This window comes from Hypanus sabinus, chromosome 9 (genome assembly GCF_030144855.1).
Source record: "Hypanus sabinus isolate sHypSab1 chromosome 9, sHypSab1.hap1, whole genome shotgun sequence".
In the NCBI taxonomy this organism is placed as follows: Eukaryota; Metazoa; Chordata; class Chondrichthyes; order Myliobatiformes; family Dasyatidae; genus Hypanus; species Hypanus sabinus.
Genome location: NC_082714.1, coordinates 161,325,073 through 161,345,266, shown reverse-complemented (window position 1 = coordinate 161,345,266; position 20,194 = coordinate 161,325,073). Strand labels below are relative to the sequence as shown.

The following is a 20,194-nucleotide window of genomic DNA, read 5'->3' as shown; positions in this document are numbered from 1 at the left end:
CGCGAGATCATTTTAGATAGATCTATTATTTTAATTATTAATGGCCCGGCGATATGAAGCCTATGATTGTAAGTTAATACCAATCATAAAAATAATGCTTGCTCAGCAGTCTTCTTCATAAGAAATGGAATTTGTGAAGTGAAACACTTTGTAGTTATAGCAGAGACTGAGACACATGAGAACCAGCTGAAAAAATGGAGGCAATGAAAGCTGTGTTCACACGCACCCGACTGATCCGGCCCGCATGAAGCTACATTTTGCCCAATCCAGTCCGTGACCTAAAATGAGTTTGACACCCCTGCACTAGGCTATCAAACTGATTAACTCACCGCTGATTTGAGTGTATTCCTATGTCACATTGACTGTTCTATTTATTATAAATTATTATGATTGCACATTGCACATTTAGACAGAGATGTAGCGTAAAGATTTTTACTCCTCATGTATATGAAGGATGTAAGGATTAAAGTCAATTCAACTCTTCAGGACATAACAGAATAGCAGTGCAACCACATTGCTGATTCAATCAATTCTTTACTCTTTCACAAAGACTGACTTAATTTCTTACCACATTTGCTTTACGAGGGAGTGGTACTGGGTTTCCCGGCACAGCATAAGTATCATTGTTTTGTTCTGCAAGTGGAGGTCTTAATGGTGAACCAGTGGACCATGGTGACTTCTGACTGACATCTGTAGTATTTGTGGATTTTTTGGGTATGGAGTAGATGTCTGATGTCTTTGGAACAGCTAGGAAATAAGGCATTTAATGAAGTCACAAATTAGAACATTCTATACTTGTACAATGCTTTCTGCTAACTTGGAACATGCAAGTAAAAATATCAAAATGCAAAGTATTCTAATCTGTCCACACTGGAAAACGGCTGTATTTATGACTGCCCATTAAAGCTGCAGATGTGACTTAATGGTTACATGTACCACCTATTGTGGTTCTGAATCTGAGAATCACAGGCCATTCAGCCCAAAGAGTCCATGCTAACCATGGTGCTCACACAGTTAGTCCCAATTTCCTATCTTTGACCCATACCCCTCCAACCCCCACTCCCTTCACCTACCTATACAAGTGATTTGTAAATGATACTATTAATGTGCACGTTATGTTGTGGACTTTTGGCTCAAAATTTCATTTGTGCTGAGTTGGATAACCTGACCTCCATTTCTGAACTAAAGAGGGAAGTTATAGCAGCAAAGTCTCTCAAAGTCCAACCAGCACCCATTATGAGAGGTGGAAATGGGTAAGGCCGAGCAACCGGGCTCTGGTAAACATGTATAAGCCCATCCTCAGTACAATGGATTACAGAAACATTGATGAACTCCAAACATACCATCGACTTTGGACAATGGAGATGGGAGTTCAGTGAAGGCCTATGCTCCATTGGGAGCTGAAGCCCAAGTAAGTAAAGCCTTAGAATCAGTATGTTGTCCATGTTCTCATTCTTATTTGGTGTCTAAAAGGACGCTTTACAATACAAAACCCTTTTGTCATGCTCATTGTCCAGGCTTGGACATAAATGGAGATCAGTCAGCTGAGCTGTTGATGTCTTTGACAAATATGCAAACATTCTGCATTCATGTTTGATACATGGTGGGGTGAAGATACACCTCTACCAAAGGAGATGTAAGGTGTTTCTTCCCTGCATTAGCCTGAGGTCACCCTTCAGCAAGGTGTAGTAACTTGTTTAGCTTCCCCGATCTGGGTCATGTGAAGCGGTGGGAGCAGATGATGAATGGCCATATGAACAGTTCGTGCATATAACAAGTCCTGGTTATGCGACCACTGATGCCAGGCAGACAGTCTCTGAAGAGTATTGATAATGGCTGGGGTCACCTGTCTTGCAAAGACACTGCCCAGAGAAGGCAATGGCAAACCACTTCTGTAGAAAAATTTGCCAAGAACCATTATGGTCTTGGAAAGGCCATGATCGCCCATGTCATACGACATGGCACATAACTATGAATTAATAAAAGTCAACAAAGTCTCTAAGTATTTTTCTTTCACTTTTTAGTTCTCTATTTATAATACAATTCCTTCTTTTAAAGAAAATCCAATTTGCAAGTACTTCAGACTTAAGAAGCAAATGCCCAGTGGAATATAACCTGTAACTCACTGAATGTATGACATGCAAAGTTATTGGAGCAAAGCCTCCTGTTTATGGTTTACGTGCGGTCCTTACCTGGTAAGTATCATCAGGCTCAAAGACAACTTTTATCCCAGTGTTACAAGACTACAGAATGGACCCCCATCATGCAGACGTGCCCTATCCTCATTGCTACCATCATGAAGGAGGTACAGAAGCCTGAAGGCACACACTAACAATTCAGGAACAGCTCCTTCGCCTCTGGCATTCTATTTCTGAATGGACATCGATGGACACTACCTCATCATTTTTTAAAATGTTTTATTTTGGCACTACTGTAATTCACATCTTTTTTCTATTATTTATTGCATTGTACTGCTGCTGCAAAGACAACAAATTTCACAACATATGCCAGTAATATTAAACCTGATTCTGGTAAGATGGATTATTTTAATCACAATCTAGTTTGTTACCTTCAAGTTCAAGTTTACTGTCATTCAACCATGTATACAGCTAAAGAAAACATTGTTACTCTAAGGCCGAGGTGCAAAACACAGTACATATAGTCACAGAAAGCAGATATGGTTACGATCCATATGTGCTGTGTACGACTATATGTACTATATTTTGCACCTTGGCCCCAGAGAAATGATTGTCTACCTGCACTGCACTTAATCTATAATTGCTAGCATTTTATTCTACATTTTGTTACTACTTTTCCCTTATACTACCTCAATGTACTGATGTGATGAAATGGTTATTTATGGACAGGATGCAAAATAAAGTTTTTCATTGTATCTCTGCACATGTAACAAGAATAAACCAATTTACCTGTCTCTGGTAACTCTGGGAGAGAATGAAGACCAGGTGAGAGTTTTGGAGAACCAATACTGAAAATGGAAGGGAATAAAAGAGAAGACAATATAGATTTAGACAATTTTAGCCACATTGTACTGGGGTTGTAGATTCAATAAAAAACTTCAATTTACACTAACACATTTGAAAGTACAGTCTGTGCAAGAAATCTGTGGTAAACTATGTATGTAATTTTAGAATTCTTTCATGCTAAGTAAGTACTGAATGCAAAATAAAATCAAAGCAGGCATTTTGAGATCAAACACTGTGTGAGTACATACAGTATTTTGTGATATAACAAAATTAAACTTAAGGACAGCAAGACAGTAAAACAAAAAACTTAATATCCAACCTTGATTTTGGTGAAAATCTATCCACCATAGTAGCAGATGGACTAGATGGCGGAGTAGAATCTAAACATTAAGAAATAACAGAAGATATGTGAAGAAGCCTAAGGGTTTAAGTCACATTGATAATATATTGACAATGATTTTTTAAACTTCTCTGCAGCCAAATTCTTACATGTACAGACTTTATCATTCAAAATGCCCAAACTCAGTTAAATAAGATTTGTCTTCTATATAAGATATCCAGTGAAATACTCATTGTACTCTACAGCAACACATACAAAATGCTGGAAGAACTCAGCAGGCCAGGCAGCTTCTATGGAAAAGAGTAAACAGTCAATGTTTACTAGTGCTGTAAAGAGTTACGCTGAGTGCCACAATACACCTAGTGCACTAATTTACCTCAATATTAGATTCCACTTTAAAGTGCATAGAAACACTAATTTCTTGCATGTCCGAGAACAAATAGCCTTCTTGATTCAAAATGGAAAGAAATAGCAAGTATCTCATTTCTACTTTTACAGAGGGTGAACAAGAGTCCTGAGCAGTATTTTAAGCAAGTAAAAACACATTTTGAAAATACCACTCTCAATTGCTCCAATTACCAAGAAGAAAGATCATGAATAAACTTTGATTTTGGCCCAGATGACAAAATATGGCACCACTAAACTTAATTGACTTCAAGGGCCACTTTATTAGGAACATGAGGTACATAATAAGGAGAAATCACAAACATTAGAAAATCTGCAGATGCTAGAAATCCTGAACAACACACACAAAATGCTGGAGGAACTCTGCAGGCTGGGCTGCATGTATGGAAAAGAGTATATTGTCGATGTTTTGGGCTGAGTCTCGAAGAAGGGCCTTGGCCAGAAACATCAACAGTTTACACTTTTCCATCAATGCTGCCTGACCTGCTGAGTTCCCCCAGCATTTTGTGTGTGTGGACCTAATAAGCTGGCCACGGAGTATACGTCAGCATTTTCTTTTGCTGCTGTGGCCCATCCACTTCAAGGTCCAATGTGTTCAGGATGCATCTTCTGCTCACCACTGTTGTAACGTGGCATTATATGGGTTATCGTTGGCTTCCTCTCAGCTTGAACCGGGCTGGCCATTCTCTGACCTCTCTCATTAACAAGGCATTTTCGCTCAGAGAACTACCACTCACTGGAACCTTTTTGTTTTTCGCACCATACTCTAGAGACTGTGTACGTGAAAATCCCAGGAAATCAGCAGTTTCTGAGATACTCAAGCTACCCCATTTGGCACCAACAATCATTCCCCAGTCAGTCACTTAGATCACATTTTCTTTCCATACTAAAGTTTGGTCAGAAGAACAAACGAACCTCTTGTCCATGTCTGCATGCTTTTATGCATTGGTTGCTGCCATATATTGGCTGATTAGATATTCACATTAATGAACAGATGTACAGGTGTTCCTAATAAAGTGACCACTGAGTAACATTTAATTTTATACACTCTTCTTTAAGTTTCCCAGTATAAATAAAAATGAGAATAATTTCTTTAGAAAATTTTGTTTACAAATCATACCAGATGAGGGCTGCTTGCGATTCAGCGGGCTAGGAGGCATAGCTGGTGTAGGTTCGGATAGGGTGCGTTTATGCTTCATTATAAGTGGAGGTAGGGGTGGACGTTTCTTCATTGATGGTCTTTCAGAGATAAAAGCTGCTGTTGCAGGAGCGAATGGTGGGGGTGGAGGCGGCGGAACACTTGGAGCTACCAAACAAGTTTCACATAACTCTGAATTAATAGTTTTCATATATGTCAACCATTAAAAAAACTGAATTGCATTGTAATGTATCATTCATTACAAACTTATAAGAAAATGAATTTGACATTTTGATGGCAGAAGCTTTAAGATTCAAGTGCTGGTCACAGCAACAGTGGATAGTTCATTGGACCAGCAGCCAAAGGGTTGAAATAATGATCCAGGAACATGTTTAATTTCCATCATGCCAAATAACCAATTTAAATGCAAATAATTAAAAAGCAAAACCATAATAAATTATTTTATATCAGTATATAGACCTATAACACTGTTTTAAAATCCCATCTGACTCACTGATCTGCTATCCTTAACATGTTCTAAATTAGATGCAACTCTAGGGATCACAATCCGAATCATTGCAGTACAGAATAATAAAAACTGTAAATTACAGTAAGAAGTATGTGTGTGCCTATAAAGTTATATGCAGGATCTGAAAATCCTTAACTGTAACAGGTTCAGAAAAAAGGAAAGGAGGTACAGGAGCCTGAAAACACACACTCAACATTTTAGGAACAGCTTCTTCATCAGATTCCTGAATAGACAATGAACAAACCCATGAGCATTGCCTCACTACTATTTTTTGCTCTCTTTTTGCACTACTTATTTAATTTAATTTAATCATGGCAGTACCCGATTCTGATTCTGAAAAGATATTGTTCAGGAGTAGGTAATTAAGGGTGGATGATGAACCAACATCCGATGAATGAATTCAAAAATTGTTCTAAGTAATTTCAAGAAACCAACAATAGTAACAAAACCCAAGATTACAGAGATTTGAGCAGAAAATGTTCTCAAGGTATTTCAGATGATTTTTATAAAATGAAATTTGACAAAGGTAAATTGCTAAAACTTAGATAGACTTGTCTTTCAAGAGCTGTCTTAAGGGAGGAGGGGCTTAGTAAATGTCCAGAGAAGGAATTCTATAGCTTAAGGAAGTGTCAGCTAAAAGATCAAAATGACAAATCAGGCACACATATCTAGCAGTGTATGGATTTAAAATCAAAGATTCTTGTACACATTTAACAATTTCAATATTAATCATGCAACATAATACATATTAGCTAACAGATTTATTACTCATTCATTTCAAACCTCTGATGGGGATTCTGGGAGGAATAGGTGGACACTCTGATGAAGGAGAGGGAAGCTGCAATTCCATAGTACGCGGCTGACTGGTCCTTCGTGGCAGGTAGGTTGAGTCCCGACTGGTGGCTGCTGGATTAGGTTTTTCTAGGCTCCGAGAGGAAGCACTGGCAACCTGGAAACAGCTATATGGCCTAGGAACGCGTTCTTTCTTAACAGGTCCCTGCTGTAAGTAAAGAGGAACAGAAGCCTTACGTAACATTAAGGTTCCATAAGACCATAAGACATAAGAGCAAAATTAGGCTATTCAGCTGATCAAGTCTGCTCTGCCATTTCATTATGGCTGATTTAGTATCCCTCTCAAACCCATCCTCCTGCCTTCTTTGTGTAATCAATACCCTGACTAATTAAGAACCTATGAACTTCCACTTTAAATATACTCAATGTCTTGGCCTCGACAGCCATCTATGGCAATGAATTCCACAGATTCAGTACACTCTAGCTAAAGAAATTCCTCCTAATTTCTGTTCGAAAGGGATGTCATTCTGTTCTGAGACTGTGTCCTCTGGTCATAGATTCACCCAGTATAGGAAACAACCTCTCCAAATCTACTCTATTTAGTCTTTTCAATATTCATTGGGTTTCAATGAGATCAACCACCTCCCCCACCCCCACATCATTCTCTTAATCTCCAGCGAGTACAGGCCCAGAGCCATCAAACACTCATTTCCTGTATAAAAATTATAACTATGTATATAATAGAATTGTTCGATAGGGAAGGCAGCCGCCGTGGGTCAGAACAAACTAGACAAGCAGGGAGAGAATGAGAATGACCAGAATCCACTCACGTTAGAGGGATCTTCTGGTTCGGGTCCATCATTCCCTGAAAACGGCAATACAATTTGATAGGGTTGTAAATTAGTATACTAACCTTTTCATCTAGATCGTCATCACTCTCATATATATCTTCCGCTCCCAGTCGCCACTCATATTCCACATTAGTATGGAGATTAAATTGGTTTAATTTTGCCTGTGTCAACTTTGAAGCAAAAAGTCAAATATTATGATATTTAGACATTCAATAATTTTCAAACATTAATATTCACTTGAACACAATCAATATTCATTGAGTCATAGAGCATCACGGCAGAGAAGAAAGACCTTTAGCCCATTTAGTCCATGCTGAACTGTTATTTTGCCTAGTTGCATTTCTTTTCTTGCAAAGCTGTGATATAACCTGATAATTGGATTCAATAAAACAAAAACCTTTTGCTACGGTTCTCTAGATTTTCCTTCACAAACAGATATTACTATTGGAATTTTTGATTATAATGGTTGGTGACCTATATCAGAAATGCTACAGTGCCAGTGGATGGATATTGAATGCTGTGTAATTTCTTTTGTGCTTTTCCAGCTCCATCAAGGGCATTAACTTATCAAGAATATCTTCAAAAGGCGATGCCTCAAGGCGGCGGTATCCATCATGAAGGACCCTTACCACCCAGGACATGCTCTCTTCTCATTACCACCACCAGAAAGGAGGTACAGGAGCCTAAAGGTGCACATTCAATGTTTTAGGAACAGTTTCATTCACTCTGCCATCAGATTTATGTATGAAAAATGAACTCATGAACACTACCTCACTTTTACTCTTTTTGCACTATTTAATTTTTTGTTGTAACTTATGGTAATTTTTTTGTGTTGCACTGTACTACTGCTACAAAACAACAAATTTTATTACATATGTCAGTGACCTGATTCTGAATATAAACGATCCCGCAGCAGAACTTCAAAGAAAATTGGCATTCCATTCGGCAATCTTTATCCCTAAACAAACTAAAAGACTGGACTTGATTAGTTAATTTCTTTCTGATGATTGTGGATTCTTGTTATGCATATTAACTAACCTTTTTTTCCGAAGCTAAATTGTGACTTTTGCTTCCTTCCTCTCTTGCTCTTCAACTTTCCACCTACCTCATCACCTTGAGAACCAGAATTAAAGTAAAATCAAAGTAAAGTAAAATGTATTATCAGAGTGCACACATGTCACCACATAAAACCCTGAGACTCTTTCCTGTGGGCATACTTAGCAAATCTGTAGACAGTAACTGTAAACAGGATCAAAGAAGTAAACCAGGAACCATGCATATGCATCTATGAATAAATAGCAATAAATAATGAGAATATTAAGTAACAAGATAAAGAATCCTTAAAGTGAGACCTTCTGTTGTGGGAACACCAGAAATAGGAGGAGTATAGTTACCCCCTTTTGTTCAAGAGCCTGATGGTTGAGGGATAGTAACTGTTCCTGAACCTGGTGGTGCGAGTCCCGAGACATTTGTACCTTCTACCCAATAGTAGCAGCAAGAAAAGTATATGGCCTGGGTGGTGAAGATCTTTGATGATGGATGCTGCTTTTCTACTGCAAAGTTTCATGTAGATGTGATCAATGGTCAGGAGGGCTTTATCTATTATCTATGATCTATGAGGGCTTTATCTACTGGGCCGAATCCACTACCTCTTGTAGGATTTTACACTCAAAGGCAGTGGTGTACTTCAAAAATAAATTCACTGTACAAAGTACTTTAAGATGCTTCATTGCTAATACCAAAATATTACTATTATTTATTTTATGTAGATTCAATAACTAACTTCAATCAGGAGAATTGGAATTCATTCATTTGAGGTCTATAGATCCAATCATCTAATTGAAATATTGATTAATTCTGGCTATTACTAACTTAATGTGTATATTAAGCCAGAAATTCAAATCAATATCCATTAAAAAAACAAAATTTGCTGATCAGACTTGGAACTGGTTTCCCCAGTTATTCAACATTGATTAAAAGCAACTTTTTAAAAAATTTTATTGAGATACAGCACAAAGTAGGCCCAGCTGCCCCTTTGAGCCATGCTGCCTAGTAATCCCTGGTTTAATCACAGCCTAATCACAGGACAATTTTCCACTGACCAAATAACCTACTAATGGGTACATCTTTGGACTGTGGAAGGAAACTGGAAAACTTGAAAGAAGCATACCTGGTCAGGGGGAGACTCCTTACATGCAGCAGAGGGAATTGAACCCCATTTGCTGGTACTGTAAAGCATTGTGCTAACCATTATGTTACCATGCCATCCTGTGTTACCAGTTCAAAATGACTGATTAATGTTTGGCTCATCTTATCATTGACAACGTAGTAAAGAAGATTCTGAGAAATGTTTCAACCAAGATAAATAGTTGATAAACTATTGAAGAGAGCTATCATGTGTTAACAGGGAAGTTAAGTTTATTTTTGTATGAATATGTTAATTTCATACCAACTCCTCACAGTGTTGGTGCTTCAGTCTTCGGGCAATGTCCATTGCAGTGTCTCCAATTTCATTTGCTGTTTGAGAATTAAACACAAACTTCAGGAACAGATTGATCAAACAAATAGAAAGATATGAGCTTCCCTCACACAAAGCCATGTTGATTGGCCCTAATTATTTTCATTTCATTTTATTGAGATACAGTATGGAACAGCCCCTACTGGCCCTTCTAACTGCACTGCCCAGTAACCCCTGAGTTAATCCTCACCTAATCACAGTACAACTTACAATGACCAAGTAACCCACAAACTGTTACACCTTTGGACTGTGGGAGGAAATGGGAGCACCCAGAGGAAACCCATGCAGTCACGGGGAGAACGTGCAAACTCCTTACAGGACATTACTGGTACTGTAAAGCATTGTGCTAACCATTACGCTACCATGCTGCCTCCAAATGCTTGTGATCTTATCCCTAAGAATCCTCTCCAATAGCTTCCCTATCACTGATGTTAGAATCAGTGGTCTGTAATTTCCAGGAAGGGATGAAAGCCCTAGCAGCCTTATGTTTTGCCTCTTTAATAACTTGGGGACTTGTCCACCTTAATGTTCTTCAAGAGATTCCACACTCCTGTTATCATAAAATCCCCTGGTCCTGGCATCATTTTATGTACATAAAGCCATAAGCTAATTGCATGCATTTATATTTATTGTGTTTTTTATGCTCATTGTGTTTCTTTATTCTTATGCTACATTGGGCACTGAGTAACAATCATTTAGTTCACCTTTATGTGTCACTGAAGAATGACAAACAATCTAGAATTTTGAAAACAAGTTGCAGTACCATTTATTCATCAGGTCCTTCTGATAGAGAAAGACATGGATTGAAATGTGCCATAATTTTCTAAGGTTACATTTGTATTTTAGTCTATGTCACACTTTAAGGATTTGCAATAATAGTATCATTTTATATGAATGAGTACAGACAGAAATATTGGAAGTTTTGTTACTTAATAGCCAAGGGATGAGAAACAGGAGGGCATGTCTGCTCCACCAGACAATAAGATCATATTTGGGTTTTTTACTATGTCTATGCCACATTTCTGCACATATTCCACATCTAATTGATCCCTATATTGTAGGTGACAGTAATGAAGGTGTCAGTCATTGTTTTCTAATCATTCAGAATCATTCCTTTTACAAAAGATTGTTTTCATCTCACTAAATGGAAACCAACTAATATTACATCCATTATTCCTGGACAAACAGTGACTAAACTGTTGTAATTGATAGAAATTTTAGCATCAGAATCACATTATTTCCTTTAAACTAGCTAAAATTTGCAGGACATATTAATTCCTAGTGTAAAGGAGGTTTCTTCTTTTTTCTTTGTAACTGTGTATGTAATCAAAATGGCTTCTTTGTTTTGTTAAAAGCAGGAATGCTTCTTTGTTGCGAGAGAGTGCTGGAAGCTTGTTTGGGTTAAAATTTACTGATAACGAGAATTGTATTCCTTTGTAAACCAATTGGGATTAATGTTGTTCTTTCTTCTGAGTCTGTAAGCTATTGTTGGCGGGCTTTTGGAGAGATCGGCGCGAGGGGGTGAGAGAGAGGACGCAATGCTGTAAGCTGGGCGAGGAACGGACTCCAAGCGGGGGTCCGAGGCCAGGAGGTACTCCGAGGAGAGGAGATGAAGCTAGATGTGCTTGGTTGACCACTTCGGATGGTCCTAAGCTGCGAGTCGAGGAGTTCAGAGGGGATCGAATGGTGGCCAGAAGACTTCAGTAATTGAGCTCCAACGGTTGTGCACGAAGTGGTTTGGACTTTGATAAGTTTGGCGCCTTTTCTTTATTTTTTTCTTCATATATACTGTATCGTTATTAATCACTTAGTTATAGTAACCTGTATAAATTGCATTCATTTAATCGCATATGGTGTACTGTCTGTTTTTGGGCGAGGCGGGGACATCACACAGCATCCACACCAGCTGATTACCCAGTTTGGCGGGGCCGAAGGCTGCTCCCCCTAGACAAGAACGAGCTGAGCAAGCCTGAGGCGACCCAGGGGGTACATTGTGGGGGCTCGTCCGGGATTGATTTCTGTGGAAGCTGTGTGATCACCCTCTTTAAATTATGTCTGCGGCGAAGAGCTGGTGTGCCTTTGTGGGTGTGCGATTGCTGGTTATCACTGCGTGTGTGTTGGGTGAGTGGCAGTGCTTGGCAGAGGGAAAGTGACAGGGATTGGTTGAAAGTTTGAGTAGGTGGGCTGGTGGCGTTGTTAGAACTGTTGGGTACAATTACCTTGGGGTGACAGCTGTCAGTTCTGGGAAAGTGTGGGAAAATGCTTGTGGTTCGACTGGAAGTCAAATGCCGCAGCTGGGGGGCTTATCATATCCGTGGCAGGAGATTGGTGGAAAGTTTTTAGGGTATCCCTTTTGGGGAGGGGGGCAGATAAATTGCTTGCGGTGCCAAAGGGATCTGTCAAGGGGATCAGTTGTTCCGTTGATCCGAGAGGTGTTGTGAAACTTAGAGGAGGCCCAGTGGGGGAACGGCTTGGGGTCTCTGGGGGAGCACGTTCCCAGCAATGTACCAACAAACTCCCGAAAGAAGCAGACCCTATTCCTGAAGGCTTAGAAGGACCAAGCGCACAGGTGTTGTTACGGATGGATGGAAGTCAACTTAAAGCCATTCTTGGCACAGGGGCGCCGGTTAAGTTGCTGTACAGTTTGTTTTATAACCGTTATTGGAAGCATTTACCCTTGATGACATTGAGGACACTGGAGATTTGGGGTACCAGTGCCAGTGATTATCCAGACGACGGTTGTCGGTCAGTGAAAATAGAGTTCTTAGAGGCAAATGTGGAGGTGACTGAAGTTCATGAATCGTTAATGCTGATGTGTCCGGACCCTGTTGAGACGGGCAGCGTTTTGGTTCTGGAGAGAACCAATATCCTGCTGGTGCACTTGGGGGCTTGCCTGGAGGAGGCGGGTGAGTGCTGTTTGGAGGCATTGTCGATGCACCCAGAGTTTCGAGCTGCTTGTGCGGACGTGTGTAGCAGCTTTGGGCCAATACCAAATTCAAACAAGAGCCGGTGGTGGTATGGCCTGGGGAAGTATCTGAGGGTGAGATCCTCTTAGTGGACACTGCGAAATACCCCGAGGGAGGAGAGTTGACTGCTGAAGACACCTCAGAGAGAGAGAGAGGTTGCAGCGACTGGCTCCTGAAGCCGTGGAAGATGTAGGCAGCGTGTGTGTGGATTATATTGCGCTGAAGAGGTGCACTGTCAGTGACCAGAATATGGCCCTGAGGGCCGAAGAGGCGATGGCCTATCTGAGTGGTGCGAAGTGGTTTAAGGTGCTGGATCTGAGGAGTGGATGTTGCCAGATCCCGATGAGTGGGGCCGACAAGGAGAAGACGGCCGTTATAAGTTCCCTAGGAGCCTTCTGGTCCGAAAAGATGCAACAGGGCATATCTGGAGCCTTTGCAACCTTCCTGCGGGGCAGGTGGAAGACCATGGGGGATGTGGAGGCGTTTGGAGTTTTGGTGTATGTGGATGATCTCTTGGTATTTGGATTTGCCTCAGGAGAATATGAAGTGAGGTTGTTGCAGGAGCGGCTGAGAACTACAGAGTTAAAAAGTGTTTTCTGGACACGTGCCAAGGCTGGCGAAGGTTGCAGCTCATGAGTGACTGTCTCTATAGAATCAAGTTTGAAATGAGGATGGAGAGACTGGAGAAAGTTGATCTTGAAGAAGTCATGAGGAAGAAAAAGCTGGAGAGAAGTGCAGTGAATACTGAACAGGAGGCTGAAGAGACTGCAGGAGCAGTGCAGGCCACGTGTTTCCGTTTGGAGAAGATCAAACAGCAGCTACCGATCACAGAAATGAGGAAGAATACAGATTCGATGGATAATGTGCTGGATGTGTGGTACATGCTGCCTTTTGCTGACTTTCCCTTGACTGAGGAAGAGACCTTTGGCCCTTCTCCCACTGAGTCAGGTGTAGCGGGGAGGGTTAGCTGTGTGCAGTGTGGGGCATGAGTGAGAGGTCGAGAGAGGAGTTGGTAGTGGGCCCAAGGTATCCCCAGTTGTGTCCTAGCCTGAAGGGTTTAGGTGAGGGGGTATGGAGGTCTCAGAAGGGTTAGGGAGCTCCCAGATAGTTGGCCTAGGTAGCGCCTGAGGAACAGGGCGTGATGTTTACTGTGTGGGGAGGAGATATCACTGCTTGTGTTTGGGTTACGGTGTGTTGGCAGGAAAGGTGGCAAGTTATTTAATAGTCATGAGGACATGACTTTTATTTGGTGGGGGGGAGAATGTAAAGGGGGTTTCTTCTTTTTTCTTTGTTACTGTGTATGTAATCAAAATGGCTTCTTTGTTTTGTTAAAAGCAGGAATGCTTCTTTGTTGCGAGAGAGTGCTGGAAGCTTGTTTGGGTTAAAATTTACTGATAACGAGAATTGTATTCCTTTGTAAACCAATTGGGATTAAAGTTGTTCTTTCTTCTGAGTCTGTAAGCTATTGTTGGCGGACTTTTGGAGAGATCGGCGCGAGGGGGTGAGAGAGAGGACACAATGCTGTAAGCTGGGCAAGGAACGGACCCCAGCTGATTACCCAGTTTGGCGAGGCCGAATGCTGCTCCCCCTAGATGAGAACAAGCTGAGCGAGCCTGAGGTGACCCAGGGGGTTACACTACATATGATCTCCCACTATACCAAATTAAACTTTTCATTTAATAAAATCAGTTCCGATGAAATAATAGATCAGAATCAGGTTTACTATCACTAGCATGTCATGAAATTTGTTGTTCAGTAGCAGCAGTACAGTTCAATACATAGAAAATTACTAAATTAGGAAAAAAAAGTTAAATAAATGAATATTGCAATAGAGGAATAGTGAGGTGGTATTCATTGCTTCATGGACCATTCAGAAATCTGATGACAGTAAGGAACAAGCTGTTCCTGAAATGTTGAATGTGGGTCTTCAGGCTCCAGTACCTCCTCTCTAATGGTAGTAATGAGATAAGGGCATGTCCTGGGTGGTGAAGGCTCTTAGTAATGAATGCTAATTATTTGAGGCATCACCTTTTGAGATATCCTCAATGTTGAGGAGGATTGTACCCATTATGGAGCTGGCTGAGTGTTTAACACTCAGCAGATTTTTCCGATCCTGTGCTTTGGAACCTCCATACTAGATGGTGATGCAACTAGTCAAAATGCTTTCAATGCTTTCTATAGAAATTTGCTATAGTCTTTAGTATTATACCAAATCCCCTGAAACTCCTAATGAAGTATAGCTATTGGTGTGCCTTCTTCATTATCGCATCAATACATTATGCCCAGGCAGATCCTCAGAGATGTTAACTCCCAGAAACATGAAATTGCTCACCCTTTCCACTGTTGACACTTTGATGATGACTGGTGTGTGTTCTCTCACCCTCTCCTTCCTGAAGTACACAATCATTTCTTTCATTTTGTTGACACTGACTACAAGGTTGTTGTGACACCACTCAACCAGCTGATCTATCTCACTCCTGTACATCTCCTCATCACCATTTGAGATTCTGCCGACAACAGTGATGTCATCGGCAAATTTATGGACAGTGTTTATGACGATGATTGATCTGACAAATACTGCCTGATCTGTTAAGTATTTGCTGCATTTTGTGCTTTTTTTTATATTTTGAGATGCAGTAGAGAACAGGCCCTTCTGATCCAAAGAGCTGAATTGCCAGCAACCCACCTATGTAACCCTGGCCTAATCACAGGACAATTTACAATGAGCAATTAACCTTTGGTACATCTTTGGTCTGTGGGAGGAAACCACAGCATCCGGGGGAAGCCATGCATTCACAGGGAAAATATACAGGCTCCTTTCAGACAGCACTGGAATTGAACTCTGAACTCTGACACCTAGAGCTGTAATAGCATTGTGCTAACTGCTATGCTACCATGGTACCCTATATTTATATTTCAGATTTCTAGCATCAATAGGGACTTGCTTATAGATTTCATGTTTCTTTAATCAATACACATTTGTTGGATTTTTTCAAGGTAGCTGACTCATGGGCTGTTTGATTTGATTTGATCCACAGTGAGCACATTAGCTTGGATTCATTTTCTATGTCTTACTTTATTTTTGTGAATTTTTCAATTACCTAATTTGATCTTCTGAACTCTTTGAATGAAAGCATTTTGTATATCCTGATAAAAGATGCTTCTTTTCCTGTTGATCTGGGAAGTTGAAGTCAATTAGCTTGTACATTCATTCACCAATGTGAACTAATTAATTAATATTTACTTGCTGGAAACTATCTGCAGGGATGAATGAAGAGTTCAGTGCATGAACCAGCTTCCTTTAAAAAATTAATAGCCAGAAACTATTCTCTTTGTTATGTTTCCTTTCCAAAACAAGCATAGAATATAACAGGGATATTGCATGCAACATATTGAAAACAAAGTTGATCCCAATTAATTGGATCAGTACATTTTGGGCAAATTAACCAGCTGCCCCAATTAGCCGAAGTTTCATGGAAATAGTTAAAAAAGACAAAATACCATTTAACTGAGAAACAAATTATGTATTTAAATGAAATACAGAACAAATTAGAAAACTAACAATACTACTACAGTACCACAAAACTGCAGTTGCTAATAGTTATCGCCAGAAGAATATGTTGCCAGTTCTAACACCTAATGCAGATAATGGAATACCTTCATACCATGCTTTGGACGAATGCATCCTCCAAATCTTCATTTCATTGTAACATTCAAGATAATTGTTGATACTTCCAAATTTTTAATCGTCCCTAACTTGTTGATGTAGTGAAATCATTTGATTTTTACTCTTGGCCATTTCCGGCACCTCTAAGCCTGAATGCTTGAAACCACAGTGAGAACAGTTCTAAATTGTCTTGATGCTTATTTCTCGCTAACTATCAGTGACAAAATCACTGCTTTTTGAACTCAAAAACATGCAATTGATGCTATTTAAAAACTGTTCACTCTGAGCTTGGTGGTGGTGTTAATGGCTACATGAGTGCATGTGACTGACGCTAGTTAGAAACAGTCTCCTGTCCCAATTAAGCGTATAGTATCTCAAATAACTAAAGGGAATCCCTTCAATTTTTGTGATTAGTTTTTGCTCTTTAAGAGTCGCACCAAATAAACGGCTGCCCCAATTAACTGGAATCTTCTGCACTCATTTAAAAGTAAAGGTGTACTGAAACTTCTATTAATAATTGCCTGAGGGTTGCTAGCAAATTTACTGATTATATTAAATGACAAAACTGACAGTAAGTTAGGGATTTCCATACACAAGCAGTTTAAACAGAGAAACCGAAGTTCTTTTCAGTGATAAATTACACCTTTACATGCAGTATTTCTTATTAGTCTTTGCAGGTTTTTAGATAAGTATTTTAAAAATTTAAGGATTTTTGAAACCTAATTAACTCTAAAATATTTTCTTATGGTATTTTCGACTGCCTTAATCAAATCTTTATTTTAAACACTGATTAAATCCTTGTTTAGCATACGTTGTGAATTTTGCTTCTTTGAATGTTGCTTGTGTGAAATTTTCTCAACCAGCTTGGTTCTTCCACTATTGTTGAATGCCAGGGACTCTCATACTTGGGGGCAACAGATGTCAGAGAAGGGGAAGCAGCTACTATTTATCACTGGATCTCAATGGGGAATATTCTGTAAAGTCACTGGTGGACAACATTTCTTCAATGCTGACTATAAATTGTGGACTAAGTCTGAGTTTTAGTCTGATCCTGAAATTAAATATAATTAAAGTTAATGGAATTGAAGTTTGGAAGCAGGGTATTGCAAGATTCCGCAAGTGTCGCTACACATTCTGCACCGACATAACATACCCACAGTAATGAATACGGAATTACATTATCATTGACTACAGACAAGTACCTACCCTATCACATTTATTTATGGCCTGCAAAAGAGTTTTAAGATTAGCTCAGAAAGCAAGTCTTCCAAATAAACTGCCCCCCAGTCTAATGAAGAACATTGCCATACTTGGACAAATAATATCAACTGAAACATGGCGAAGAGATGGCCAAGACATGAAAAATATCAACAAAAATGCTCTTCTAACAGATTTCATGCCCATTTAAATAATGAAAAAAGTTAAAAATACTCAAATACATTTTTTTTTGCATTCACTAATGCTAGAACAGGAGTTCACACCTGGGTTCATGGACTCCTTGCTTAATGGTATTGGTTCATGGCGTAAAAAAGATTGGGAGCCCCTGTTCTAGAATTAATCTAACAGTAAGAATAATGTGATTTACTAGGAAGATCATTTGAAATTGATGAAAAGATGTCTGAATTAATTAGATGTTTAATATATAAATGAATCAACTCAAAAGTAATATCTGACATGCAAGATAGTTAAAACATAAATCAATGAACTGAATGATGCAGTACTTACGAACAGTGGTGCTGGCCTTGGCTTTCAGAAGGAGTTTGAGGCATTCTGTTTTATTGAATTGGCAGGAATAATGAATGGCTGTATTTCCTTTCGCCGTCTGCTTGCTGAGGTTCCCACTGGGGTAAAGAAATGTTACACAAATGGGATATATCAGGAAAGGTCATCTATTCTACAGTACAGACTCTGGATAGCATTTGAGCAATAATAAAATAAATTTATTATAGTAAATAAGCAAATTTTGAGGTTACTGTGAGTATTTCTTCTTAGCTCCACACTGGTAGGTGCAAGAGCAGGTATGGTACCTGTAAAGCAGTGTGCTCAAAGTTTCAAGTTCAAGGTAAGTTTATTATTAAAATACATATACTATGTCACCATATACAACCTGAGATCTGTTTTCTTGTGGGCATACTCAGTAAATCCTAGAACCATAATAGAATTCATTTTTTTATGCAGAGAGTGGCGAGTGCATGAAATGGGCTGCTGGCGGCAGTGGTCAAGGCAGAAACAATAGGGTCTTATAAGAGACTCCTGGATGGCTACATGGAGCTTAGAAAAATAGAGGGCTATGGGTAAGCCTATGCAGTTCTAAGGTAAGGACATGTTCGACACAGCTTTGTGGGCCAAAGGGCTTGTATTGTGCTGTAGGTTTTCTATGTTCTATGAAAGACTGCATGCAACAAGACAGGCAAACAACCATTGTGCAAAAAACAACAAACTGTACAAATAAATAAATACATAAGCAAGCAAGCAGTAAATATTGAGAACATAAGATGAAGAGTCATTGAAAGTGAGTCCATAGGTCGTGGGAATAATTCAATGATGGGTCAAGTGAAGTTATTCCAACTGGTTCAACAGCCTATGTTTGAGGGGATTAACTGTTCCTCAACCTGGCAGTGTGAATCTCGAGGTTCCTGTACATTCTTCCTGATAACAACAGTGAGAAGAGAGCATGTCCTGGGCAGTGTGGGTTGCTGATGACGGACGCTGCTTTCCTGTGACAATACTCCATGTAAATGTGTTCAATGGTGTGGCTGACTTCACCTCTGATGGATTGGACTATATCCACTATTTTTTGTTGGATTTTCTATTCAAGGGTGTTGGTGCTTCCGTACTTGCCTACGATGCAACCAATTAATATTCTCTCTACCACACATCTATAGAGGTTTGACAAAGTTTTAGATGTCATGCCAAATCTTTGCAAACTTTTAAGCAAATAAAGGTGTTGTTGTGCTTTCTTCGTAATTGCACTTATGTGCTGGGCCCAGGGCAGATCCTCCTAAATGATAACACCGAGGAACTTAATGTTGCTGATCCTCTCCACCTCTGATCCTCTAATGAGGACTGGCTCATGGACCTCCAGTTTCCTTCTCCTGAAGTTAATAATGACCATATCCTACCATTACTACCCTGAGATTCATTTTCTTATAGGCATTCACAGTAGATACAAAGAAACACAACAGAATCAATGAAAAGCAACACACAAAGATGAACAAATAATCAATGTGCATAAATAGTCAAACTGTGTAATTACAACTAATAATAATAAATAAATAATAAATACATATTGAGAACATGCTTAAGAGAATCCATCAGAGTGAACTCCTCTCATAAGCAGTCTCCCCAGATCCGCATACAAAGAAAACCTACAGCACCATAAAAGACCTTTGGCCACAAAGCTGTGCAATTTTCTGGCACTGCTAGCCATCGGTTTCTCCTCCTCATAGTGGAGGGCCTCCAGCTGAGGCTTAGTTCTCCTGTTAGCCAGGTTGTTCTGCATGAAGCAAATAGGGGCCATGTATGAAAGGCTCATTTGCTTTCATCTTTGGCTGAACCAGCACGAGATAAGGAACTGCTGCATACTTGCTCCTGCAGAAATCTGGCTCCAGGATAACATTTCATGCACCATTAATTTTCAAGCTATGCCATTCAGGGACTTGTGCTAATATTAATTTCTATAAATGTATTGCAACTATCTGTGCTCTGAGTTGTGTGGAGACCACAAGACCATAAGACATAGGATCAGAATTAGGCCATTCAGCCCATCGCTCCACCATTCCATTTTGACTGATTTATTATACCTCTCAAACCAAATCTGCTGCCTTCTTTCCTAAACCTTTGACCCCCTGAATAATTAAGAACCTATCAATCTCTGCCTTAAATATACTCAATACTAGTCCTGCACTGCCATCTGTGGCTATGGATTGTACAGATTCATCAGCCTCTGGCTAAAGAACTTTTCCTCAGCTCTGTTCTAAGCAGACACCCCTCAATTGCATGTG

General features: G+C 39.7%; 1 protein-coding gene across 3 annotated transcripts in view; it reads right to left on the bottom strand.

Moving 5' to 3' along the window:
- Positions 1-20,194, bottom strand: part of unm_sa1614 (un-named sa1614) — a 156,245-nt gene that overhangs the window by 20,935 nt on the left and 115,116 nt on the right. For all 3 annotated transcript variants that reach the window (XM_059980984.1, XM_059980985.1, XM_059980986.1), the window contains 8 exons: positions 17,916-18,031; positions 9,489-9,556; positions 7,102-7,209; positions 6,180-6,396; positions 4,850-5,035; positions 3,304-3,364; positions 2,928-2,986; positions 569-747 (listed from right to left, as the gene is read on the bottom strand). In XM_059980984.1, the coding sequence (XP_059836967.1) occupies positions 569-747; positions 2,928-2,986; positions 3,304-3,364; positions 4,850-5,035; positions 6,180-6,396; positions 7,102-7,209; positions 9,489-9,556; positions 17,916-18,031 (994 nt within the window). The remainder of the gene's footprint in view (positions 1-568; positions 748-2,927; positions 2,987-3,303; positions 3,365-4,849; positions 5,036-6,179; positions 6,397-7,101; positions 7,210-9,488; positions 9,557-17,915; positions 18,032-20,194) is intronic.